This window comes from Daldinia vernicosa (assembly GCF_022497035.1).
Source record: "Daldinia vernicosa strain CBS 139.73 unplaced genomic scaffold F5Y00scaffold_4, whole genome shotgun sequence".
Taxonomy (NCBI): Eukaryota; Fungi; Ascomycota; class Sordariomycetes; order Xylariales; family Hypoxylaceae; genus Daldinia; species Daldinia vernicosa.
This window is the reverse complement of record NW_025953920.1, coordinates 266,688-292,145: the sequence shown is the minus strand read 5'-3', so window position 1 is coordinate 292,145 and position 25,458 is coordinate 266,688. Positions and strand designations below refer to the sequence as shown.

The 25,458-nt window shown below is 47.9% G+C and overlaps 6 protein-coding genes across 6 annotated transcripts; 4 read left to right on the top strand and 2 right to left on the bottom strand.

Moving 5' to 3' along the window:
- The first annotated feature begins 103 nt into the window (after window positions 1-103).
- On the top strand, window positions 104-2,709 carry F5Y00DRAFT_225471 (AFG1-like ATPase-domain-containing protein). The gene has a single exon (XM_048006171.1). The coding sequence runs from the start codon at window positions 491-493 to the stop codon at window positions 2,486-2,488; it is 1,998 nt and encodes a 665-aa protein (XP_047869040.1). The 5' UTR covers window positions 104-490; the 3' UTR covers window positions 2,489-2,709.
- Window positions 2,710-3,696, bottom strand: F5Y00DRAFT_225470 (snare-like protein). Its single transcript, XM_048006170.1, has 2 exons — window positions 3,416-3,696; window positions 2,710-3,280 (listed from the first exon to the last, which is right to left on the bottom strand). The coding sequence occupies exons 1-2, from the start codon at window positions 3,464-3,466 to the stop codon at window positions 2,717-2,719; spliced, it is 615 nt and encodes a 204-aa protein (XP_047869039.1). The 5' UTR covers window positions 3,467-3,696; the 3' UTR covers window positions 2,710-2,716.
- A 1,740-nt stretch (window positions 3,697-5,436) lies between these two features.
- On the bottom strand, window positions 5,437-7,708 carry F5Y00DRAFT_225465 (Mu homology domain-containing protein). Its single transcript, XM_048006169.1, has 2 exons — window positions 7,566-7,708; window positions 5,437-7,484 (listed from the first exon to the last, which is right to left on the bottom strand). Exons 1-2 carry the CDS (start codon window positions 7,607-7,609, stop codon window positions 5,918-5,920), a joined length of 1,611 nt encoding a protein of 536 aa, XP_047869038.1. The 5' UTR covers window positions 7,610-7,708; the 3' UTR covers window positions 5,437-5,917.
- Window positions 7,709-7,825: 117 nt separating this feature from the next.
- Window positions 7,826-10,217, top strand: F5Y00DRAFT_225464 (Mpp10 protein). The gene has a single exon (XM_048006168.1). The coding sequence runs from the start codon at window positions 7,936-7,938 to the stop codon at window positions 10,180-10,182; it is 2,247 nt and encodes a 748-aa protein (XP_047869037.1). The 5' UTR covers window positions 7,826-7,935; the 3' UTR covers window positions 10,183-10,217.
- Window positions 10,218-10,341: 124 nt separating this feature from the next.
- F5Y00DRAFT_225463 (uncharacterized protein) lies at window positions 10,342-11,587 on the top strand. Its single transcript, XM_048006167.1, has 2 exons — window positions 10,342-10,628; window positions 10,725-11,587. Exons 1-2 carry the CDS (start codon window positions 10,520-10,522, stop codon window positions 10,904-10,906), a joined length of 291 nt encoding a protein of 96 aa, XP_047869036.1. The 5' UTR covers window positions 10,342-10,519; the 3' UTR covers window positions 10,907-11,587.
- Window positions 11,588-13,316: 1,729 nt separating this feature from the next.
- F5Y00DRAFT_225459 (uncharacterized protein) lies at window positions 13,317-19,037 on the top strand. The gene is made up of 3 exons (XM_048006166.1): window positions 13,317-14,001; window positions 14,114-17,162; window positions 17,214-19,037. Exons 1-3 carry the CDS (start codon window positions 13,940-13,942, stop codon window positions 18,285-18,287), a joined length of 4,185 nt encoding a protein of 1,394 aa, XP_047869035.1. The 5' UTR covers window positions 13,317-13,939; the 3' UTR covers window positions 18,288-19,037.
- The last annotated feature ends 6,421 nt before the right edge of the window (window positions 19,038-25,458 follow it).

Sequence of the window (25,458 nt, the reverse complement as noted above, 5' to 3'; positions counted from 1 at the left end):
CAAATGCTTTTGCAACCGTCATGTGGCTCGTGCGTTGGCAGCTTTAGCAAGGGCCAAGCAACCAAAGCAACCAATCGCAAGGACTTAACAAATCCGGGGCAACTTCTGATGTCAGGATTGTTTGAGCCTCGACTTTAATAACGACAACGACAACCTCAATCTATTATTTCTTCATTTGCCTCTTTAGGAAAGTGAATATTGCAAGTTTGCCCTCTCGAAAAAAAAATGCTTATCACTTCCCTGTTGACTGGAAGATGTTAAAAGTTTAGTAGCCTGGAATCTGGATATCTCCATTAGATGTTTAGCATTGATGCTATACTCTACTCTACTTGGGGGTTGGACTTTTTTTCGCTTGTATGTAATTCCTAATCCCTCCATGGTAGCCAAGTAATCCCGGGGAGCTACCCCTGGCAATTATATATATATAAGCTTAGGCTACATATCGTGCCCGTCATCTGGAAGGGATACTGGTATCATACAAGAACCCAAGATGAGACGAAGCATCAGTTCAGTTACGATTACAGATCCCCTAGTGAAGTATCAGTCACTACTAGCGACTGGGGTCTGTTCCCCCGATGCTGCTCAGCATCGGTTAGCAATTCATCTTCAAAAGGTCTATCATCGGCTCAAGGATTATTCACCATCACATGAGTACCGTGTTAGATTAAAAGCCATTACCAGTGCCCTAGACAGCGTTAGAAAGGAAGATAAGGACCCGTCGCGCGCTCTCGCAGTCGAGAGCCATCCTATCTGGCGCAACCCCCTATTTTCTCGGTTCTTCGCTCGCAATGAGAGTAAGGATACCTTGGCTCTTATAAAAGTTCTCACGAGCCACGAAGAGGCGATTCAAATAGATTCACCGCAAGGCTTATTCCTATCAGGTGAAGTGGGCACCGGCAAGTCGATGCTGCTTGACCTCCTAGCTGATGGATTACCTACAAGCCGCAAACGGCGATGGCATTTTAATACTTTCATGCTGTACACGCTGTCTCAGCTTGAGCGTTATCGAAAATCACATTCACGTCTGGACCAAGGTGACCAGGAATATTCGTTGTTATGGATGGCTAAGGATATGGTTGAGAAGTCGCCAATTCTCTTCCTGGACGAGTTTCAACTCCCGGATAGAGCGGCAAGCAAAATCCTCAGTAATCTCTTTATTGCATTCTTTCAACTAGGCGGCGTCCTCGTTGCTTCATCAAATCGTATGCCAGATGAGCTAGAAAAGGCTACCGGAGTCGAATATGTTCCTCCCACAGCTGGCAGTCTCATAAGTCAAGCCTTGGGGTTAAGACAGACTCGCGGAAGAGGGGAACTATTCGGTTCTACTAGTGATTTTGCATCGTTTCTTGAAGTTTTGAAAGCAAGATGCGAATTCTGGCAAATGGAAGGAGGTAAAGACTGGAGGCGTCGTGAAGCTAGCGAGTTACTGAGCCAACGTGTTAAGACCCCTATCGAGAATTCTATATCTAACGAGTCAGCAATGACTTCCGCGACAGTGCTATCTGATACACAGACTGGGGAAACGGGCGAATCAAGCCTATCCATCACAACGCCAAGGAATTACTTCCTCATGGGTGAAACAGATGAAGCTCTATGGATGGAAACGTTGAACAGCTTGATTTCGCCTCCTAAAAAGCACGAAATACCTTGGGAGTCCTTAACAGTGACCGTTTACGGCCGGGCTATCACTATTCCTCGGCATTACGGCGGATCTGTTTTATGGGACTTTAAGGACCTCGTCTCCTCCTTCGGACCAGCCGACTATATTACGATGGCCTCGACTTTTCATACATTCATCATCGATGGCGTGCCCATCTTAACGATTCTCAAAAAGAACGAGGCAAGAAGACTGATTACGTTATTAGACGCGTTGTATGAAGCGAGGTGTAAATTAGTTATCCGGGCCGAGGCCGCTCCCGACGATCTATTTTTCCCGGAAGCGAAGGTTGTCCCCTCACCCGCGAAGCGAGATGTTTTTAAAGGAAGCGAGATTATTGACGGAGACGTAATACACTCCGAGACGGTTGCCGAGGTTTACCAAGATACGACGTCGCCTTTCAGGCCGAATATCTCGTCGTATACCGACTCGAGAAATACGGACTATGATCCGGATCAGGATTCCGACTTTGGCGTAGAGCAAAAGTCCAAAGTAGACTTTAGTAACACTAGCGCATTTACTGGAGAGGATGAACGATTTGCCTACAAACGAGCCACAAGTCGCCTCTGGGAACTCTGCGGAGCCCAATGGCATAGCCGCACAGGGGATAACTGGTGGCAGCCACTTCCTCCAGAAGCACGGCACTGGGAAGGCTCGCCGGTTTCGAAGCCACGGCCATGGTCAGCCTCGCCAGTTGTCCGAGGGGATGATGCTAGCATGGGACCGTCAGTAGAGCTCGAAGAACCGGCAGGTCTACAACGGCTACGCCTCGAATATTTAAAGAAGGCCTTCTCGGGGGAGGGCCAGGCGAAAAGTCACGGCCAGAAGTAGGGATCTAATCTGTAGAATTGTGTATATCATATCTAGATAGAGCGCGTACATAAATGCGCATCACCATATAAACGAGGTACCAAATACCAAACGCCTAGACTCCATGCTTTATTGCCCGTCCATAACGCCACTACACATGCATGCGCACCCGAACAGCCACGCTCTCCTAAACCCAGAAAACTCGCCCTTCATCTTTTTTCACCTATCTCCCCCTCCCCTCCACCCAACTTACAAATTCGCCAACCCAGGCGCCCACCCTTCCCCAATCCGCCTCATCTCCTCCGCAAACTTCCGACTCGTAATCCTCTTCCCGCCAACGCCGCCCCCCGGCGGCAACACCAGCGGCGCATGCTCGTCGGGGTCGTAGAACGGATTCTGCAGCAGCCGGACGTACGCGGTCTGCATAGCGCGGAACACGACGCGCAGCTCCGTCTCCCTAAGCCCGACGCCGCCTCTAACGATCCCCGCGGAGCCGCCAGCTCCTCCAGCCACCCGGCCCCGCATATCGACCACGGCGACGAACTTGACGCCCGTGTTCGTCTCGAAGCCGTACGCGGCCAGACGCTCGTCTACGGCGTGCAGGAGGCCGAAATCGCCGGTGAGAATGGGTGTGGTGGCAGTGCTGCTGGTGGTGGTGGTGGTGGGAGCGGCGCCGGCGCGGCGGGCGCGCGTTTCGAAGATGTCGAGGGTGCTGCTGAGGAGGAGGGAGAATTGCAGGGGCGTGCGCAGGGGGGCGCGGGTGTTGCTCGCGGGGTCGTAGGAGGGGAATATGGTTATGTGGAGGGGGTTGTTCTAGTTGCGTTTTGATGTTAGCGAGGAGCGATGGTGGTGGTCGGAGTAGTACATAGTTTAGATGGTTTCTCGGAGTGGAAATGGGTGAATGGGATTGCGTATTAGGGCGGGGGGAAGGATAATAAATGAACATACATTTCGCCCTATGACGCCCAGACAGGCTATAGAAGGTATTGTGGTCGCCATGACTACATGTGCTGCCGGTTTTGCGCTCCTGTGTATACGTTTGGATCGGGAAGATGGAAAGATGTACAGATGGTTGAGTGCTTCGATTTAATGAAGTTGGGCTATCGATAATGAGCTTAAGACTGCCCCACTATTTGGTCTTCAGTGAATCAAAAGGGGGGGCATAACACCTCCAGGGGTTTAAAAATTAAATATAACGGAAAGGTAAATGTGAGGACTCAATGTAAATGTTTATTATTCGAGCGGTATCTATCGTCTTTATGACGTCCGTACGTAACCTTATCTAGCATGATATCTAGGTACCTACAATGTAATAGCACATAGTTATTTTTAAAAGGCTCGATGAACCTTGAGAGATCTAATACCACCTCCTACCATCATAGGACGTCGTCTATAAGACACCTTCTTTTTTTCGGTTTCGTTTTTCTTAGCATCTGATACGTTACTATTCCTCTTCTTCTTCCTCTTGTAGTAACTCAGTCTCTTCCAATCCTTTTAGGACATCCTCGATATCGACTGGATCGGTGATGGCCCAGACGCCGCCCCCTTTAACCGAGTCCATCCCGCGCATGCCCACCTCCTTTCCTACAAGGTTCCTACCAACCTTTCCAGGCCCAATACCGATCCACCTTCTAACCTTCTGCTCTTGATCCAGATACTTGATGCTGTCCCACCAATTGACGGTTTCAAGACATTGTCGCGCCAGGAGGTCTTTCACATCCGCGGCGTCTTCGAATGGTCGTGCACTCACGTTGCTTATACATTGTAGCCGGCCCGGAAACGTGATGACATCTTTCTCTTCGCGGCCCTTTACTCTACTCTTCCTCGAGACTAGTTCTCGCATCACGGCGACTGCTGGTCTCATGAGTGGACTGTGGAATGGACTGTCGCTATTTAATCGAACCGCTCTAGGGTCGTGGCCAAGGAATTGTCGGACGTGAGCTGTTAGTTCCTTGATCCTCTGTATATTCCCGCTCAGCACAATCTGGTTCTTGCTGTTGATATTTGCAATAAGCACTTGGTCGATGGGCTTCATGGAGTCGGCGCTCTCACTCCTCGCGCCGGCACTGCGATATCCCACGAAGTCGTCTATAGCCTCGATCAGTTGCGTTAAATACTCAGGCTCCGTAACGACGGCTACCATGCCATATTCTCCTCCGTATTTTCCCTTGGCCTTCTGGGTAGCCTCCGCCATAGCCTCCGCGCGTTTGCGCACCATATATAAAGCGTCCTCGAATTCTAATACACCAGCTGCCACTAAAGCTGCAAATTCGCCCAGTGAATGCCCGAGCGATACGTCCACTCGCTTAGAGATATCGAAATTAAATTCATTCTCGAGAATGCGGAGAATGAGAATGGAGGTTGCCATGATCGCCGGCTGGGCGTTGGGTGTTGCGGTAAGTACTCGGCTCGGACCATTTTGTATTATGTCTGATAGCTTGTATCCCATACAACTATCAATCTCATCAATTATTTGCGCGGCTCTAGCTGGGAAGGCTTCGATCCAGGGCGTAAGCATTCCGACTTTCTGGACTCCTTGGCCTGTAATAACGGCAGAGCTAATTAGTTTGGTTCTCGAGGGTATTCATTGGAATCCTGACCTGGAAAGAAGATAGCAGTCCGCGGCCTCTTTCCTGTTGTTGATACATAGTTTCGACAGCCAATTGGGCCCATAGGGTATACCGTCGGACTGGGAAGATTGGTTAAGCTGAATCGGCGACATACCCTACCCACGGCGCGGATGGGCCGGCGCAACGGGGAAATAAGCATACTCATCACCGCAGGCCAGCTACGTTTGCGCTGCGGCGACCAATTCTCACAATCATCGAATGTGAACCCTGGCTAAGCCGTTGGAGCAAGAAGGTAGAATAGTAATTGTTGCAAAGGATATTCGGGTTAAAGGAGCAAAGGTTAAGAAGTTGTAAGGTCGAAGCTTCGATTGATGACTCTACATCATATGTTGTTGAGGTATTGAGGTACATACCTTAGGTACCTTCAGCTACCTCGGCCCTTGTTCGACAGATGCTAGGTATGGAAGCTGCCCGCAATTGCCAAGGTCCTTAGGTTCCCCACATTCTTCCCCGGATCTAGCTTAGTACATGTACCATGTATCTACCTCGTAGGTTATATACACCCGAAGATATCCGTTAAAACAATTTCACTAGGTTAAATATAAACTTCAGCGGCAGAGTAGTCGTCGTGATACTTCCCCGTTTTTCTATTTGAGGATTTGCTAAAGTCCGGTATAATCTTAAGGGAATAGAGATACCTAATCATCCAATAGCACCTAGCTTGACGCCCTGCTGATCTATGCGTAGTGATGTCTTGTAGCTCCTCAGCCTGTCAGCATGCACACCAAAACGCCGATCATGCAATCATGCAATGCATTGTTGGAGCAATAACTGGATAGTGGGACTCCAAATGTAACCGTTAATATGCCCTACGTACCCTTTAACATCTAGTCTCAACGCCCCCCTTACTAATAGTAAGATACTTTACACCCTTATACGGTTTTATTCCTTCGCCGAGACCTCGACTCTTTCTCGGGTCGATGAGGATGCTCTCGACCTTGATTCCACTTGATAGCCACCCCTTGACGGAGAAGCTAACAGACGCAGAGCTTGGCATGAGGATCTTGTTCTGGGCAATTCTTTTGGCGTCCTTTTCACTGTCCGAGCTTCCCTCGCCATTTTTGGGCTTCTCATTGACATTGCTTTGATATGGCTCGTCGTAAGTATAGTCCTTGCCGAAACCGAACCCATTAGGATCGGTATCCTCTTGATCTTCAGTTAATGGACCCTGGACTGAGCATCGAAGGCCATAGTAAGATGTCCCGGTGGAAAGCTCCTTTGTGGGTATATGCCATTCCAATACCCTATCTCCTGCATTAAAACTAGCGTCTCCTTTACTCGGTCGAATATCTGAAAGGTTCCTAACTTCCGAAGGTAGCGGCACCGAGACGATAAGGTCTTGCAATAGTGGCGCGCCAGCCGAGCCTGGGTGTGGTCCTCCGAATCCTCTGTTACCTGGGCCGCCGCCTCTACCGGATAACCCTGATATTGAAGAACTAGAAGACCCAAAGTTCTTGTTGATATTAAGCCGAACTTCAAAGTCTGAACCGGTTGATCCCAACCCGGTTTTGACCTCGATATTTACTGGAAGTCTTAGGCTGTTTGAACTCAAATTCCCACTCTTTCCGTTGGTGAAGGGTAGTAAATCCACTTCATAGCCTGCGAGGATGAAGCGTCCATCCGGAGGTATGAAGCTCAGTTCTCCCGGATTCTCCTTCCATCTGTTTAATCGTACACATGGGTGGAAGACTGGTAGCTCCATAACGCTGTTCAGGTTATGCTTCCCTGAGGGCCCAGTGATATTTATGAGGATATCTGGGACGCCGGATACCTTAGATGTAAACGCAATAGTACCATTCGCATATGCAGCGATTGGCCTACCAGATGGTGCAAGAGTAACAGACAGCGTCTCTACAATATCGGCGTAGAGCTCATTTGATGTATGTCGCACATTCGCTCGCCTCCAGGGAAGAGCTGGCGAAATATTGGTTATGAGGGACGGCGTGCTCGAGTTACTAGGGGATTTACCAGGCAGATTAATGCTACCTAATAGCTTCCCTAGTAAACCTTCCACTTCGACCACATCCCTCAATGCGTTTGGTTCTGTAGTGCTAACAGTACCGGCATCGCACATCTCAGTAAGAAGTTGAGCAACGACATCGTAATTTGCTTCGATCTTATGCGCCAGGACTGGCGCGCCGAGGAACTCTTCAAGAGCGTCGATTATGCGATGGAGGAACTCGAGGACGAGAAGAGGCTCTATCTCAGAAGAAGAAGTGGCCAAGTAAAGTATATTTGCATGTATAAGACTAAACACAAGGGTCGGAGGGTTAGTATTGGGTAGGTATATTAAGTTGGGTCTCGGAGCCGGATGTTCGAGATACAGGGGAAGAAGGACGGCGGCCGAAAGAGGACGTGAGGTATAGGTATGAGAGAGTATCGCACGACTATACGGTTATTGTTAGTTTGGAAAGAGTTTAACTAGAATATAATAACTATTGTAAGGGGGAGAGGAAGGGGGGACTGACTTATGCTCATCGTAGATGTGCAGCGCCTCTATTACGCCGTTCATGGTGGCCGGGTTGATATGCACATCATTAGATCTAGAAGATAAGGCTTAGGTATTGGGTATGTAAATATTTCAAGGTACAACTGAGAGAGCTGGAGAGGCGATGCCGTCAGAGGGTCCGAAACTAAATTGTGGGACGACTCGTTAACTTTAGGTAGTTTTTTTATCGATAAACACCGTACCGTGTGGGGTCCCTTGATTCATCCTAGAACTAGGAAAGTTTTTCTGAACCGGTCAATTTTTCTCAATTCGCCGAACCATTGATTAAAGAGAAGTCCAGTATTTATTTATTTATATTCATCCTCCCCTCCTCGCTGGAGGAACAAGCAATGGCGGGGCCTGATAGCACTACGTCTTCCATGACCTCAACTTCACATACTTTAACACATGCGCCATCAGTAGGATTTTTATCTTCTTTTGTCGACCCCTCAAGACCATCTAGCGCCGTAGAGATGCTGGAACTTTTCGAGGCTATCAAATCCAGCAACCGGCATAGCTTCCTACAACCAGCCTCTGCAATCCCGAATGCTTCGTTGCAGCTTGCGAAGGCCACACTCGATGCATATGCTGGGCAAATATGCGACGAACAACAGCAGCGCCAAAGGGAAGACAGCAAGAAGCGGAAACGGGCTGAGAACGGACTAGGCAAAGGCGAAATACTAAAGATCAGGAAGCTTCACGTCGATGGGTTCGAAAGTGGTCAAGTTTGGCAACAGGCAAGAAGAATTATCACAAGCGCACTGCAGGATTCGAAAAGTGCACTCCAAGAATTAGAAGATCAGAAGAAACTCCAGATGAACGGCATCAACGGAGATGCGCATATCGGTATCGACCAACCGGTTGGGGACGTCCCTAACGGGGATTCAGCTGACTACGAGTCTGCCTCCGAGATCGAAGATTCAGAAGGAGTTATAGAAGATTCCGAGGAAGATGAGGAGATAGACGAGGAAGACCTCGAGGATGATGCCGAATTATCAGAGAATGATATGGAGGGGGGTCTGGAAGACGTCGATGAGGAAGAAGATGAGGTCGACGATGAAGATGAGCCCGAAGAGGCCTCGCAAGAGCTGGTTGAAGATCCAAACGGTCTGAACGATGGTTTCTTTTCTATCGATGAATTCAACAAACAGACCCAATTGTTTGAGGATGCGGATGCCCGAGGAGACCCGGATGTCGATCGTGCAAGCGACGACGATGAGGTAGATTGGCATGCTGACCCACGCTCCATAAAGCCCTCCAGTAACGGAAAGGCGCGTAAGAAACCTACTGATGACGTTGATGACGAGATGCTTTCTGATATCGAAGACGATGAGGAAGATGGGGGACCAACCTTCGGTAACATGGATCTAGATGCGCCAGAAGGAGAGAGCGAAGAAGAAGGCGACGAAATGGATGGTGAAGATGATTCAAACGCTAACGAGATCTATTATAAAGATTTCTTCGCCCCTCCGCAGCGGAAGGGGGCTAAAAACAGCAAAGCCAAGCAGTTCAGGGAGCCTCGGCCGACAAGACCAGACGACAACGACGTTGACCGAGCAATGGCGGATGTCCGGCGAGATTTGTTCGAAGACGAATCAGAGAGAGAAGATTCGGAAGATGCTCTTTCTGACGCTTCTGCGGGCGACCCTAAATCCAGGAAATCGGCACACGAAAGGCGGCAGGCCAAGCTAGCAGAAGAGATTCGGCAGCTTGAAGCTGCAAATGTAGCTAAGAGGCAATGGGCTATGTCTGGAGAAGCTAAAGCTGCTGATAGGCCGATGAACTCTTTATTAGGGGAGGACCTCGACTTTGAGCACGTGGGCAAGCCTGTACCGGTCATTACGGCTGAAGTGAGCGAGAGCATTGAGGATATGATTAAACGTCGTATTCTAGCCCAAGAATTTGACGAAGTCATTAAACGACGCCCTGATGCCTCTGAGTTCTCGTCCAATACTAGACGAGGACTTGTCGATCTGGACGACACCAAAGCTAAACAGTCGCTTGCGGAGATCTACGAGGAGGAACACGTCAAGAACGCAAATCCAGATTCTTACGTGAGCAAAGCTGACGAGAAACTTGGAAAAGAAGAGAAGGAAATTGAGCAGATGTGGAAGGAAGTTAGCGCAAGCCTCGATGCTCTCACTAGCTGGCACTACAAACCTAAGCCCGCCGCACCCTCACTTACAGTCGTATCGGATGTAGCAACGATTAGCATGGAAGACGCTCAACCGACGACCTCTCAGGGCGTTAGCGGTGGTGACCATACTCTGGCACCACAAGAAATCTATAAGGCTGGCAAGGACACTGCTGAAAAGGGTGAGGTGGTTGCCAAGAGCGGTTTACCTGTTGCTAAGGAAGAGATGAGCAGAGAGGACAAGGTTAGAAGACGCAGGAGAGAGAAGGAAAGGATACGGAAGGCTGGCGGCCTCGAAGATAAGAAGCCTAAGAGCGCGAAGGCCCAAGCACAAAAACAGACTCTTGGTGATCTCAAGCTGGGCGGTGTCAAGGTTATCAACAAGAAGGGCGAGATTGTGGATATGGAAGGTAATAAGGCAAAGGCGGCTAAGGTTGCGTCGAGTAGTAGCTTCAAGCTTTGATACTAGCTTTGTGAATATTAATTATATTAAATTTGGATTGAAGTTCTACATTATTCGTGGTTCCTATTATTATTCTCTCAATATTTTGATGGAAAGCCGTCTTGTCCCCGATTTTACGGCTCCGGGAGTGATTATGTTAGGTACCGTGTACATGTTCGGGCAAGTCGATCCAGACGGAAGCTTAGCGGGGCTCTGAAAAGTGCACGGTCCAATTCAACTTTCAGCTGCGTTTTAGCAACTTTCAAAAAAAGATCGCCGTTATCAAAGGTTTTAACAATAATTCCTTCTGTCCGCCCTCAGCGCACCTAGGTACTAAAGCCGCGCTCTACCTTTCGCCATGAGCAAGGATAAAGTGCCGTCGGTCGGCACTCTCGACAGGCCCGAGGACCTCAAAGACTTACTGAAACAGGATCGGGGCGAAGACTGCCTCCCTTGCAGAGTCGTAGGTCAGTTCAGCGCATTTCTAACCGTGTACCTGCTAACTTAGGTACCTAAATAACTACGCCGAGCCCGTGTGCTGATGTATATACGACTAACTATAGGAGGCGGTGCGTTTATCGGCCTAGCGGCTTATAGCTACTTTTCCGGCCAGCGAGAACTCGAGAAGAACCGCGCGCAGATCATAGCGAGGAAATCCGTGTTCGGTATGCGCAGTCGGAGATTCGGTATCGCGGCTACGTCGTTGGGGTTGGCTTGGCTGGGCGTCTGGAGGTTGTTCTTATAGGGGGGGAGGGTATGATGATGGGTTAAGATGTTGTGTGTAGGTAGTCCACGGGACGGGAGATACCAGGACGGAAACCAAATCACTCTACTCTTACATATACGGCACGACTTCACGATAGGAGATCAGCGTAGCGACCTTCTTGTTCGCGCTAGCCCTACGGCTTACTACTGGAAAGGTCGAGCCGATGTAGTGCTACCGGAGGGGGGGATGTTAATGACAGTCTGTTGCACGATGCGAGTCGCGGCATGATCTTGGGCGCGAATATCATCATAGATAGATTCCCAGCCAACTCATTGTATTATGAAAAAAATGCGGGCTGTGCCATAGGCACGAATGTCGTATTAGAGGATTTGTGTCGCATACGAGTCGACTCGTCATTGGAATCTAATACTTTGAGACAACTCAAGTTGGTAGCTTCGTGGATATGATAGTAGAATATCACATATCGCTATAAGCTAAATGTACATAATGGCTATGTACCTCCCAATCGATCCTGACTACATTAGATTCTCGCAGGATCTCGTTGCACGCGCTTTTCGAAATACTTGAAATATCTACGCATTTTCCATGTGGTTCGCGATGTTGGCGCAGGCTGGCGTCGCTCCCTACCGTCTCCTTAGGTATCTTTTATAAATTTGCTAAATTTTATGGTTGATAGGTTGTATGGGATAGATGATGAAAGTTGGGTCTGACTTGGATTACGACAGTAGAACCTTGAACAATAACAAAGGATTATCTCTTATTACATATCTGTCGTGATCTTAAATAGGTACATAGGTACCTTAGGTAGGTACGTACTCAATCGCGAAAAACGCGTAGAAATATTCGTCCCATCCAACACGCCGGTTGGGTTAGGGCTTGACTAAAAGAGAAAGGAAAAAAAGCTTTAAAAAGGATCAGAGCTCTGGAACTACCGAACCCCTTTCCTGCAGCCAATTCTATCAGCTTAATTCCGCTTTGGGCGCGGTGAGTCCCTTGTTTTGTTTGTTCCTGATCTAAAGAAGAAAAGGGGGGTCCTTAGGCGTATTTTTTATAGGCTGGTAGGAAATAACCCCACAAAACGTGTTCATGCAGGTGTACATAAAAGTGGCTGGCCACCCACTAAGACCTACATAGCATAGTTAAGGGCTAGCTGCATTAATAAAGGTATGTCCTTCAAGTCGAGGGACCGGCTACATAACGGATAAGATACTGCTCTTAAATCTTGCATGTCATCTTGCGCCGTTGCTGCCGGTGACAAGAAACGTTGTAATCATTGTACACCCCGTCCGTGTCACTGTAACACTGTAGCACGGTAACACGGTAACGCCGAAATGTTTAGTTTCTGATGCCTTGTTAGCGTATATTACTGGACGAGTGAAACATGCGGCATGAGATGAAAACACGGGTGTAGATACTGTACTAAAAACTGAACTTGCAGCACGGACATCAGTACCAAATTCCATTGAACTATGTTAATGGAGACGAACAAAGCGGGATTGTCCTTCCCTCTTATCAATCACCATTCGCCCGGCAACCATCTCGCTTTGATGACTTTATACGGTCAACAACCCTAGAAAAATTAGACGAAGCTTGCTGGAGATATAATGACGGCCCATTGATGGTGTGGTAAGACAATATCTACAGAGAAACAAGAAAAAAAATAAGAAAACAACCAAGACAACCGTTATCATATACCCCCCCGCAGATCTCTCTCATCAAATAAGAAGAGAAGAAATAAATCTCCGAACTTATGATACTGGTGGGCTTCTCCGTATTGTTCCATCTTCAACGTTTCTTCTCAATACATACTCACACTTGTCTCATTGGTTGGTAATTCCCACTCTTTTTTCCTCTTCCCTCGATCTCCCTTATCTAGACTCACGCATGCAATGACGAGTCTCAGCATAACACGTAAAAACGCCTCTTCACAAATTAAATGCTGTGAATATCGATCGCACGTATGTAAACCAAATTTAATATGAAATGAAGATGCATTTCTTTCAGCATGATAATAAAATATGTATGCCATGCGTAAGCTTGTAATACGGTTGACACACATGTGCATCTGCATGAGGTTATAATTATATCATATATTGATACAAGGACTATGAAATACCTAGGTGGTGATGTTCAGATGGAACAAGCAATTAAGGGGTTCTGTACCAAGTGTCATGCCTAGCAGCCTACAGTAGGACATCGACATCCCGCTACATATCAACGTGCCGTAGACCGGTCCTGCCAAGTATCTTCCAGCAGAGGTATACCTAGTAGCATCGGTACCTGCCTACCTGCCACCTGTTTGTGTGTTAAAGTGTGTTAAGAGGTACATGTACGTATTGTTAATAAAAGTGGACTCCCATATATACAGTATTCAATCAGTGGACAGTAGCCCCAACCAGAGCCAACCTTAACAGGCCAACCTTATTAAGGAACATCCCAAGACAGCCAACTTTGATGAACCGCTGGAGGGAACTGTGCCTTCCTCTACCTTAACCTGTACGGTAGCAATCGTACTAAATTGTACTTACCTAGGTTAACCGGTCTGATCTCTTTAATCCCTAGGATACATGTTTGGAGGCGACTAAAAACTCACTTGACCGGTACGGGAAAACGCTGTGGATCAGCCCCGTTTCGACCTCTTATTTTCTTTCCCTTAATGAAAACAATCCACCAACCCTTTTCGTGAACCCAATTCTATTCGATAGTAGCCACAGTCGGTCAAACCGCAACGCCAGCCCATCGTCTTTTTCTTCTTCTTTTTCTTTGCACCGGCGACTTTGTCGTCTACTTGTTAGTCTTGCTTTTTTTGCATTGCATCCCGGAATGCGGTAGCAGTATTGCCGTCCTCAGGTCCTTAGCCGGACTGAGATTGATCGCGAGTCTCCAGCTTTAGATCTGGGTCGAGTTAACCTAGGGGATTCTATCGGTTTCGCTTTGGCCGCTTAGAGATCATAGCGAATATTATCCGTCGCGACTTTCGTTAAACTCGTCGATTATACTACCGTTCCGATCACCAATTCTTGTTACGATACTTTGACTGTGTTACTCCTTATGATTAGGGATCATAAGGCTCCTGCTGGCCCGAGACCAGCTGCGCAGTCCCCGACTCGATCGTGCGTTTTCCCACTCACCTCGCGTCTCACGTCACAATAAGAAAAGAAAGGCCGCGTCGCTTTTTGTTTCTATAAAGGCTTTTGTTTACTAATTCTGCTTGTTTCGTTTCAGGGCCAAGGAGAACGTCAACCCTATAAACAGGATCGATAACGAGCCAATGCTTCACGCATCATCGTCCAACAATCATTCACTCTTCTCCTTCGGTCGGAATGGGGCTCCAAGTGACGTAGGAGACAACACCGCCAGCTCTTTCGAATTCCTACCATCCGTCAGTTTCGATGATCTCCAGAGCAGCCTCGAGTCGGCCTCCAACGATCTTAAACTGACACATTTTCCTCCGCCATCTGGCCAAGGAATCGTTCTCGACGAGCAATACTCAGACAGAATGGTCAGGCAGTCTTCGGGTACCAGCCTAAATGGCGCAACGACCCGTACAGGAGCTCAACCAAACCCTACCTCCAATGCACCAGCTACTAGACCGGGGAGATCTGGTTCAATATTGAGAAGGCCTAGCTCGTCAAATCGCCAGGTTAGCAGCGGCTCCGCCGTGTCTACGTCTTCCGGTATCGTCGATGCGCCGACTGCGCCTGCCGCAATGAGAAATCGACGCCAGAACCATTATCCTCCGGTTTCTAGCACTAATATTGGTAAGCAGCCGAGGAAGTCGATTGGACCTGGTATTATCGAGTCGGATTTTGGGACTAGAGTGCAGAAACGAAGGCCAAGCCTGATATCAGATGGGACAGAGAGAGTTGTGGTGGCTTCAGTTCGGACCTCGATTGATATTTCAGGGCAATCTGGTGATGGAACGAGGGCTTATGCAAACACACGAGCTACGAAGGCTCGTTCGGTACAACCTGCACCAAGAATATCGGCCAACCTCTCCGGAAGTACTAGTACCGGCAATGGTCTTGCACCAGATCAGAGCCGTATTTCGGCCGCATTTCCCAGGTCTCCAAGAGCAGCTGGTAAAGGTTCTACACCTAATTCTGCAAGAAGAATGTCTGTAATGCCTGGAACCCATGGTTCTCACGTAACCGGTCTAGGTGCCAGAACTATCTCGCCAACTGATGCACAACGGATGAAGCGCATGTCGATCCATCCTACACAGAACGTACCACAAATTACAAACGTCCCGCCGCCGCCTATCGAAGTTCGCCCTAACTCGCGCTCACCGTCCATGATTCCTCGAAAGACATCCACACCTTCGTCCTCAAGGACGACCCCGGAGCTTACTAACAGAAAATCTTACAGCTCGGGATTGTCGGTCGCCTCGGTGAATAGTTTCAATACCCACCGAACTTCAACTGGTTCTATTCAGCGGACCTTTCCTCAAGGTGGTCCGGCGTCGAGATTACCCGCTCCTAAAACATTAAGTGCACATAACCCTCCCACAGGTGAAGAGGAGGAAGATGTACCTCCTGTGCCTGCAATTCCCAAAGTCTACGGATCACCCAAGGATTCGCCAGCAGAAATCTCTTTTCTCGAGAAAAGAAAATCGACATATACGTTAGATTCGAGTAGCGTTCACAGCACCTCCACAGGAACCCCATCGGGTACTCCATCACAGGAACCAACAAAGAAATACCAACGTAAAACCGGTACTCGAAAGCATGCACCGCGGCAGACGCTTGCAGGTCCAGATATTGAACAGAAGATTGGCATAAGTCAGTCGAAAAAGAGTCTACAACCCCTACGGCTTCCGCCGCTCACTCTTGGCCCATTAAGTATAAACGAAGCAAAGATCACAGCTCTCCGAGATCAAGGCGAAGATGACGGCAAATGCAGCCCTCCGCTCTCGCGGACGATTCCCAAGACCCCCACCACCCCAATGACAGCATCGAGGAGCACGTTCTTCTCTAGAGGTCGTACGGAGAAAGGATCTGAAAAAACAGTTCTGCGGAGTAATAGTTCTATTCACCACAGCCGAGTAGACAGTCCGACCGGAGGAAGTTTATCTGAATCGCCGCTTGAGTCTCTAGCTAAATTTAACCAAATTCGCAAAGTCTCTGCCTCACCATTCCTCTCCACGACCGCTCCTAAGAAGGATATATTTGGTAGCAGGCTAACGAAATCTAAGACGACTGGAGATGTAAATCAACCGATTTCAATTGATACCACTGTGGATCCTAGACCACCACAGAAGCCATCTGGTCCCCGGGCGCAGAAGTCGACGAAGGCAGGCAACAAGTCTCCTACTGAGAATAGTCCGGAAGAGCCTCCAACGCCGTCTTCGATGAGTAATTTAAGGAGGAAATTAAGCTTATCTTGGAAAAGAAGCAATTCGAAGAGTAGTCATCATGCGTCTGCCGGATCCGTTGATAAGGCCTCCGAGAAGCATGCTCGACAGGACAGTATGCCACCTCCGCGATTACCAATTTCGGCATCCATGAATATAAGCGCGGCGAAGGCTTCTAGTCCGAGCCACACCACGAAACCATCGGGAACGTATTTGGAATCTAGACGTAGGAAGAGCTCTGCATCCAGTCTCAATACCATGTTTACACAGAAGAGTCGTAGCGACGCCTGGACAAGCTCCAAGGAAGATGTGGGTAACAACTCGATGGTTGAGGCTTCATCGCAACCCCGAAATTTATCTGTGCAGAAGATACTCCGTCCAAGGCCGTCTACTGCATCAATCAAGCGTCGGGATTCTTATACCGCGGAGTTGGATAAGGACGATATGGTCGCCGAAGACGAGATGAGGAAATTAGCCTTGAGGAGGAAGGAGACGGAAATGGCGGCTCGAACGCTGGACGCTCTCCGCAAGAGGGCGACGCCGAAAGAGCGTGTCGGTGCTCACGAGGCAATCCGGATAGCGATGCTAAACATCTACGAGAGAGGCGAGATTGTCGACTATAACGACGTCTATTTCTGCGGCACTCAAAACGCCAGTAAAGTCATTGGCGATTTGAACTCGAAACTACCAAACTTCGGTTATGATGATGAGCGCGGGGACTACTCGATTGTTGTGGGTGATCACCTTGCGTATCGTTACGAGATTGTGGATGTTCTCGGGAAGGGCAGTTTTGGTCAAGTGGTGAGATGTATCGATCACAAAACCGGCGTGCTTGTTGCGGTGAAGATCATCCGCAATAAGAAGAGGTTCCATCAGCAAGCTCTTGTCGAAGTCAATATTCTACAAAAGCTTCGTGAATGGGTAAGTTACTAATATTCGTCTAACTTGTAGATTTCGCTAATCGGCTTTCAGGATCCTCAAAATAGGCATAGCATGGTCAACTTCACTCACAGTTTCTATTTCCGCGGTCACCTCTGCATTTCGACCGAGCTTCTTGACATGAATCTCTACGAATTTATCAAATCCAACGCCTTCCGCGGGTTTTCTCTCAAACTCATCAGACGATTCACCAAACAGATGTTGAGCTCGCTTAACCTCCTTAAGCAGCACAAGGTAATCCATTGCGATCTTAAGCCGGAAAATATTTTACTTCGGCATCCTATGCATTCTGAAATCAAAGTCATCGATTTTGGTTCCAGTTGTTTTGAGAACGAAAAGGTTTATACATATATTCAATCTCGATTCTACCGGTCACCTGAGGTTATTCTAGGAATGACTTATGGCCTACCAATTGATATGTGGAGTTTGGGCTGTATTCTCGCCGAGTTGTACACTGGTGTTCCTATTTTCCCCGGTGAGAATGAGCAGGAACAGCTTGCTTGCATCATGGAGGTGTTTGGTCCACCTGAAAAGCATCTTATTGAGAAGAGTACGAGGAAGAAGCTTTTCTTTGATTCGATGGGCAAGCCGCGCTTGACCGTATCTTCAAAGGGTAGGAGGCGCCGCCCATCCTCCAAGACACTTCAACAGGCCATCAAATGTGATGACGAACCATTCCTCGACTTCCTTGGACGGTGTTTACGATGGGATCCGGATCGCCGTCTTAAGCCTGAAGAGGCTATACGTCACGAGTTCATTACCGGTCAGAAAACATCTGTTCCCGTACCTAGAACACGCGAGTCTTCCCCGGTCAAGCGTCATAACACCATTTCAACACCGCGGCCCCTACCCGAACCCCCGGGACCCGGTAAGAACGGACCAACGCTACGACCTAGAGAAGCGAACAATAGCCCCCTGAAGCCAGGCGTGGCTGCGAGACGGACATCTGCTTTCACCGGACTTACTACCGGTACAAAAAGAGCTAGTGCGGGAACAGCTGCAACAGTAGGCAACAGCAACCTTCCCCGTGTGGCCGGTCGAACTGTTAGCGGCAAACAAGATCTGGCCTCGGCGGGGGCTAATGTTGCTATGAGTCGACGAGCTTGAATGAGTAAATATTCACACATTAGGAGCTTGACATCGAGTGTCCTAGCACGTTTTATGAGATTAATTAGGCATTTATTTCCATTGACACCATAGAGGTGTCAAACCAGCTTCCATGTTTATACGTCTGTCTCGGGTGGCGGCGTGATGTATTGCACATGTTTTTTAAGACGACGAATACCGAAAATCGAGTATACCTACCTATCTACCATGTCGAAGCTAAATAGCTACCATCGCTACCATTAGTTTCTTTCCGGTGTCGCCTTGCTACTATATACATCGATAATGTTCGCCGTGCTTGCCCACCGCATTCGATCCCGATGACGAGTGAATATACAAATACATAATGCTTTTTAAGTCTGGCTTGCCGTGCATGAGTTAAACGGAGACGGAGCATAGCCTTGAGTTAAGGAACATGAGCATTATTATTTTTCTCTCCTTTTTTTTTTCCTTTGAACGCATGTACTATACTATTTTATAATGACGAAGGTCCAAGCCGTAAAACGCAGATAGAGGGGCGAACTCAACTTCGAGTTGCCTAACGGCGCGCCTTCGTAATGGATGTTTAGAAGACAGACAAAGGGGACGCTGCAGACGAAAACAAGGATCAAATGACGATAGAAGAGGGTAGATAGGTGTAGGTGTAGGTGAAGGTAAAGATAATGAGGTAGAGAGGATATCGGATACCTATCCTCGTTACTACCTACCTACTTACCTATCAAACATATCAAAACATATCAAAACCCACCTCGATCGATATCTTGAAATCCCGTGCCTCTTCGCGACTTGGGAGTTTTGCCCACTCACTCCACTCACCTTGACTTTCGTGTATGCTAATTCGGGCCGGCTTAGTTTCTTCAACTAGCGAACCTCTATGTTCGTCAATTTCCTAATGCAAGGGAGGCAAGTTTCTCGTAATAGTCAATTAGTCAGTTCAGTCAGTCAGTCAATGGATAGGTAGGTATATATGACTGACTCGACGAAAGCAGATATCGGCGAGGAAGGTCATCGCGGGTTCGAGAATCTCACCTCATCGCGGATATTGTGGCACGTTCCCGTCGTGCACGCACACGCACTTACATGCATGCAGGTACTTAGCATACCTAGGTAGGTATATACCTACATGTAGGTATCACCCGTCTACCTGGCGGTACTCGACGGCAAAGTATCTACCTATCTACATACCTCCTAAGCAGCCACCCCCATTTTAATTCATTCCGACCACGTGAAGGAAGCGGACATGGCCCCGACGGTTGTCAGCAAGCCCGAACCGAGGAATTTGCTACCGTCGCACGAGCCCTATGCACGTATGAGCCCGGCTGGTGGCGAGGGGCGTTGTTTATGTATGTAGGTAGGTAAGGTAGTTTAGAGATAGATGCGTGCTGAGAGAGGGGAGGGGGGTATCTTAGTTTTTAGGTATACATAACATATAATGTAAGGTATCGGTATAGAGATGACTCTCGGTCTCGCTACATAGGTTAGGTATACATACGGAGGGGAGGGGCTGTGATAGTCGAAGAGGTAGTAGAAGAGGCACGTTACATTAAGAGGTGCTACATTTCCGCGTATATGTCGGAGATCATGGTCACCGCCGGATAGGCGTTGAACTCACTCAGCTTAGCTAGAATCTACGGTGGAATTACTTTTGGTATTCAGTCATATATGTAATGCAATGTAATATAATGTAAGTGTAAGTGCAAGTATATACCTACCTAAGTTAAGTAGGTATGTAATGACTCAGGCGCGCGCACAAATTAATTATCGGCCTTTTTCTTTGCTGCTGCTACTACTACTACTTCTACTACCCTATATTACATACATACCTAACATTCCCTCCATTACCCATTCATTTGCTTACCCGTGCGACCCGGGAACTCGGTATCGCGAGCGGCCTCCTTTCGTTGGACCGTCCTGCACGTCTCAGCTAAGATGCTACGTCCCGCGCGGATTGTATTGTATGTATAGGCGATAGGGGGTAGGTAATTAGGTAAGGCCCGGAAATCAAGCGGTCCCCCGGCTGGCGTCGTCGGACTCGGGTAACCCATATTTATGTATAATCCCCTAAAATAGCCTATTTCTCCTGGCTTATAGGAGTTTAATACCTATCAAATCCGTTTCGCCTCCTCCGTCTCCGCGGATTTTAGCTTTCGCCGCACCGGGATTCGGCGTGCTTTAGGTATCTAGTCGCCTTTTTTTCTTTTGTCTTTTATCATTTAATAGATTTATTCCGAATAAGTCTTTTTAATGTCAAGTCGGTACGTATTCCGCAATGTACTCAAGTGGTATTATCTATATCAAGGTACCTAAGGTATTCGCGACTCCTTCTATCCCCCCTTTTCCTAATATACTTGTCTATAAGTACCTCCTAGGTAGTTATACAGGCCATTGGAGTTTACATTTAAGAATTCCGAATGCAACACTCAAGGATTATACCGAATGGACATGTACCTCTATAGGTAGAAAATAATAATATTCGCGATTAACTATACGACTAGGCATACTCGATGCGTATTGAGCAACAGTGTACAGAACGGCGATGTCGTTGGTAGTATCTGGTCCCCTTAAGCGCGTATCGTGTGCTACGTCAAGAAGACATGACGGCCTCCATAATGTCTTAATGGTGCCTTGAACGACCCGCTGCAGCGCTGCCAGCTCTCAGCTCCCAGCAGATACATATTCGGTAACGGATTTCCAAGATCGCTTGCTACGAGGCGATTCAACTGATATAATTATTGGCTATGTTAAATTGACGTAGTAAGACGACTAATGAGAGTACTCATAAGTTGGCCTCGATCCTACGTCGGCAATTAGCAAGCAATACCGTGCGTAGTGGTACGTTCTTCACCTTTGCCACAGTCGGACATGAGGAGGAAATGCCCTTTTGGTCCATTCCCTTGCCGTTCCCACCAATATCCTGCTTTTAATAAACGCCATTTGCCGCTCCGGTAGAACAGGCAGCCGTGATGCAGAATGCAGAATGCGGAACACAGATATCGGCACAGCATCTCCAACTTGCATGGTGCTGTGCCCTCAGGTAATACATGTTAACGCCGCAGACGCAAAAATGTGGGATCCGTAGGGCTGCGTTAGGTATATTACAGAGCCCTACGTCTGCAAGATGGGGGCGCACAAGAACCGTATATCAACACCGAGTGGCTTAGATCCGCTGTGCGTCGCCCGAAACGCTAAATTTGCTGTTCGGCTCCGTGTTCTTTCGGGCTACGGCTGAAAAAAGAGGCCGCTCCTGATCGGCGCCAGCATTGAGGCTCGGGGGAGGCTACTGCTGGCAAGGCTGACTTGTCGGTCCATCACCAACCACAGAGTAGTATTATACGAGGCTGCTTTACCATCATTTATATAGCGGATGAGATGTACGAATAAAGAGACATTGTGCCCGTACTGCAAATACTACACCATCATACATTTAGAATCTGCTACCTACCACATATTCCAAGGGGGATTCAATCCCGCCCCCTCGCCCTGTTTTATAGGATTCTTCGCGAAGGAGGCTTAGTAAAATGGAGATAAACATCTGAACACAAAGAGCCATGGCACGAATCGCCCTACCAAGTATAGTATGAAATCGTAACCGAGCAACTTAGGTTACATCATACTTTTTTTTAAAAAAAAAGTGTATATGGGCTGTCTTATTTTGCAATGCCGGAAAACCACGGTACGCGCTCCATGTCAAGCTCTTGAGGCCGCCGAGATCGAGCTTGCTTTCCTACTTCGTAATAGATGGCTCTAGAATAGGCGGAGTTCGGAGCAATATACTTTAGTCAAAATTGGTAATATGTCATCGTAAGATATAATTGTTGCTGACTTGTCGGCCAGTTAGGTCCAGCACGCCAGCGGACCCACTGGTTACTTGGATTGAAGATGACTCTTCTAACGGGAACCGGCGTCTATACCGGTCATAAGGATATGTATATGAGGTAATGCTACCCGGGTAGTTAGCCTTGATTTTGTAATGAGTACCTAATCTATGAAGATACCCATTAGAGAATGGGCTATAGAGGTACGTGGAATAGGGTAGTTTTGCTAATTAGGTCTGGTTGACGGTAAGTACTAATCTTGGGGTGAGACTCGAGTATAGGTTGCTGTAGATGCGGTGGAGTCATGAGTCGTCATACCCTAGCCCAGCTGATAAATCCCGGGAAGAACGGTAAGTTTCGTCAAAATTCCCTTTACATATCAGCACGATCGACCGATTGGGGTAATGGTGAGAAGACTAGGTGAGCAACACTGGGGTGCTTACCCGGGCGTTGACATCGCTGGCTTCTAGGCTCTTGCATATCGGTAGAACTATAAGATATCTGACGCGACGATATCCGCCTTTAGATATCGGCTAATACTGTATAGCTCTAAGTGAAGCAGTTGAGGCTGACATCTCGCAGCAATTAGGCAGAGCCCCGCGATGGAGCATATAGGAATCCGTCCTAACCGGATACGGGTATAACCCTCAAGAATACGGCTCAAACACCGTTGCACTGATTGCAAGGCTGTCTCGATGCTGATCGTCTCGCAGAGGGTCGAGCTAAGGGAGAATCCACAATAGTAGCAGGCGGGCGCTTCCGTCAATTGCCTTGCATCCGGAGACGGGATACGGGATTTGTACGCAACGTGGACTGTCGGGGAAAGTGTACGTAATTCAACTCGGGACAGGTAAGCAATGATGTAGACGATGACCGATACCATGATTTTAAGTGATGCCGGTATGCATACTGCTGCCTGACCATTGGGGATCTCTAACTCGTTTCGAAGCACTTTGTGAGAAATTCCCAATGCTGCCGTGTCAGTAATCTGATATTTGTTAATGACTCCGCCGGCGATGCCGCTGAATTGGTGGAGCACTGGTGGAGGATTTGCCGGGTTTATCTTGGTGCGAAGCAACACGTAGTTGTAATAGGGAAAGATTCCGCAAGGGCACCCGCTCTATCCCAGTCGAGAATTCATCACTTGATTCCTCAGGCCCTTGCGAAGAGATCCGCCGTGGAAAGTTGGGGGCCGTTTTTGGCCTATCAGACAGCCACCTTCGAGGCGCAGTCGCGGAAGTTAGAGTCAGGCGATGCCACACTTGCAGAGACGAGAAGACTCATCCACGATGCTAAATAAGCCAGGTACCATAAGTACATGTATCTATATGGGGTACGGATAGGAAACCCGGGAGGAAAAGAACCTAGGGAAAACAATGGGGACGCGGAGAGATGGCGATTGGGTGAGTTGCGAAACGTCAGTAAGAGAATCCCCCACAATCATGGAAATAATACCAATCGTCATTCTATAGTCCTCTGACTCCATAATGACAAGGCTGATTTTGCTCAGTGATGAGGTTCAGAGATTCGGGAACAGGCTGACAGCCACAGTAGTCGTCAAATTTAGAATGCCCGAGGAAGATAAGCGACTGGTGAATTGTAATTCAACGGTTGACAGGATGGTTAATGACGATCTGAAACAGATCGGTCGAGTAGCATCCATCCATTAAAGATCTTGTCAGGTTGCACACAAGCGGAGATGTTGTGCGTCGGTAGTGATCCTTTCACTGGCTAGGAGATTAATGAAAATGAACCGTGTGAAGAGTCATGTTCCCACGCCGATACCCGGTAATGCTCACCTTAGGAGCCGCCTGCGCCTCTTGGGAATTGCTTCAACAGGTAACTTACGCCAAGCTCGAAACTGATGCCTACCTGGTCTAGACCATTTCGGTGAGCAGAGTACGAAATGGTTAAACCAAACAGGACTACCTGGACCATCGCGGTATAGTACTCATCTTGCGTTAGCGGCCTATGTCTATTGGTGTATTAATCGTAACGGTCGAGCATGCACATTGCAGGCATTGTATAGGTCTCACAGCTTGAGAGACTTCAGACGGTCCTCCGGTGACCCAAGAGAGTGGAATGGGTTGCAGCCACGTCGATCAAGACGTCGAGAGGTATCAAAGTATCGAGATTCGACGTTGGATACCTAAGTTTCAGGGGAAGCCAATGTAGGTGCATACATTAACCATTGGTAGGTCAGGTAGGCAACGCGTTTGAGTAGATCTACAACCTGCATAGAAAGATGCAGATGCCCTGAGAGACGCAGGGGAGAGAATGGAGAAGAAGAGAGGCTGATGAGTCCCTGAATTTTAGTTGGTTAATTCTTAAGTCCTATTGGGTGCTGTTACGAATACTAACGCGGAAAGAGCATGCTACAGTGGGGAGAATTGTACATAGACGTAGGTACGCAGTATTAGATTGCGTTGAACTGCACCTGCAGTTGGCCTACATATACTTTAGTATGTACCTACCTAGGTTAGGTACCTAAGATACGTACTATTCTACCTAAGCTTGGGCGGGTTTAGGTATTAGCTAAAACAGTTTAGCCCGCTCCGCCTCATTGATAGCGTAGAGGTATACCCGACTTAGACAAATTCAACACTTCATAAGTTACCTAATAGTAAGATTCGTAAAGGTAGATTACATTTAGTTTGACTTTGTCTACCGAAATATTTGTTTGCGTATAGGTAGTCATATGAGTCCAAGTTGAGTCCTTCTGCCTACATTCATTGCTTCTACCATGCAATGTAATACATTTGCACAAGCACTGACTAACTACGCTATATTGTGTAGGTACCTACTTTTTACCATAGTTACATGCGAGACGAGTTAGCTAGCGTGCTATAAGTTGAATGGATAATGTACGGGATGACATCGTCGTGTGCTTCATCCGACTATAAACATACATGCATATCAACTTAAAAAACTACCTAAAGTAACGTGTTTGCATGGGGTTTCTAAGCACCTTGTAGATGACTGCCAGTGCTAGTGTGCCCGTCTCCAGGGTCCTGGGTAGGGTAATTCCGTCATCATCCCGGCGACCTCACCCTCACCCACCATGGATATGGTATTACCGATCAAGATTTGCCTACGATGGGAATTGAAGGGAATTCACGATTCCGCATTTGGACCTGGTGTCGCGGGTAAGTGTACAGGTTTGTACCTCACCCGCCACATTTCAAGCATTTTAGGGGCATGGGTTGCTAGAACCATAAACCCGTACCATAACCAATCGTTACACATACATACCTACAAACCTAAGGTATTGTACATGAAAGAAGCTGTCGCGTGCAGCTCTGAACTATCCAATAGATGCCTGAGTTCGGTAGGCTCTTATTAGAAAAGGGTAAACTAAT

Excerpts from the sequence above, each read along its gene's own strand:
- F5Y00DRAFT_225471 (XM_048006171.1), top strand. The coding sequence starts at position 491 with ATGAGACGAAGCATCAGTTCAGTTACGATTACAGATCCCCTAGTGAAG.
- F5Y00DRAFT_225470 (XM_048006170.1), bottom strand. The coding sequence starts at position 3,466 with ATGGCGACCACAATACCTTCTATAGCCTGTCTGGGCGTCATAGGGCGA. Across the intron at positions 3,281-3,415 it reads TGGGCGTCATAGGGCGAAAT|AACAACCCCCTCCACATAAC; the intron begins GTATGTTCATTT and ends AAACGCAACTAG.
- F5Y00DRAFT_225459 (XM_048006166.1), top strand. The coding sequence starts at position 13,940 with ATGATTAGGGATCATAAGGCTCCTGCTGGCCCGAGACCAGCTGCGCAG. Across the intron at positions 14,002-14,113 it reads GCGCAGTCCCCGACTCGATC|GGCCAAGGAGAACGTCAACC; the intron begins GTGCGTTTTCCC and ends GTTTCGTTTCAG. Across the intron at positions 17,163-17,213 it reads TACAAAAGCTTCGTGAATGG|GATCCTCAAAATAGGCATAG; the intron begins GTAAGTTACTAA and ends ATCGGCTTTCAG.
- F5Y00DRAFT_225463 (XM_048006167.1), top strand. The coding sequence starts at position 10,520 with ATGAGCAAGGATAAAGTGCCGTCGGTCGGCACTCTCGACAGGCCCGAG. Across the intron at positions 10,629-10,724 it reads CCTCCCTTGCAGAGTCGTAG|GAGGCGGTGCGTTTATCGGC; the intron begins GTCAGTTCAGCG and ends GACTAACTATAG.
- F5Y00DRAFT_225465 (XM_048006169.1), bottom strand. The coding sequence starts at position 7,609 with ATGAACGGCGTAATAGAGGCGCTGCACATCTACGATGAGCATAA. Across the intron at positions 7,485-7,565 it reads CACATCTACGATGAGCATAA|TCGTGCGATACTCTCTCATA; the intron begins GTCAGTCCCCCC and ends ATAACCGTATAG.
- F5Y00DRAFT_225464 (XM_048006168.1), top strand. The coding sequence starts at position 7,936 with ATGGCGGGGCCTGATAGCACTACGTCTTCCATGACCTCAACTTCACAT.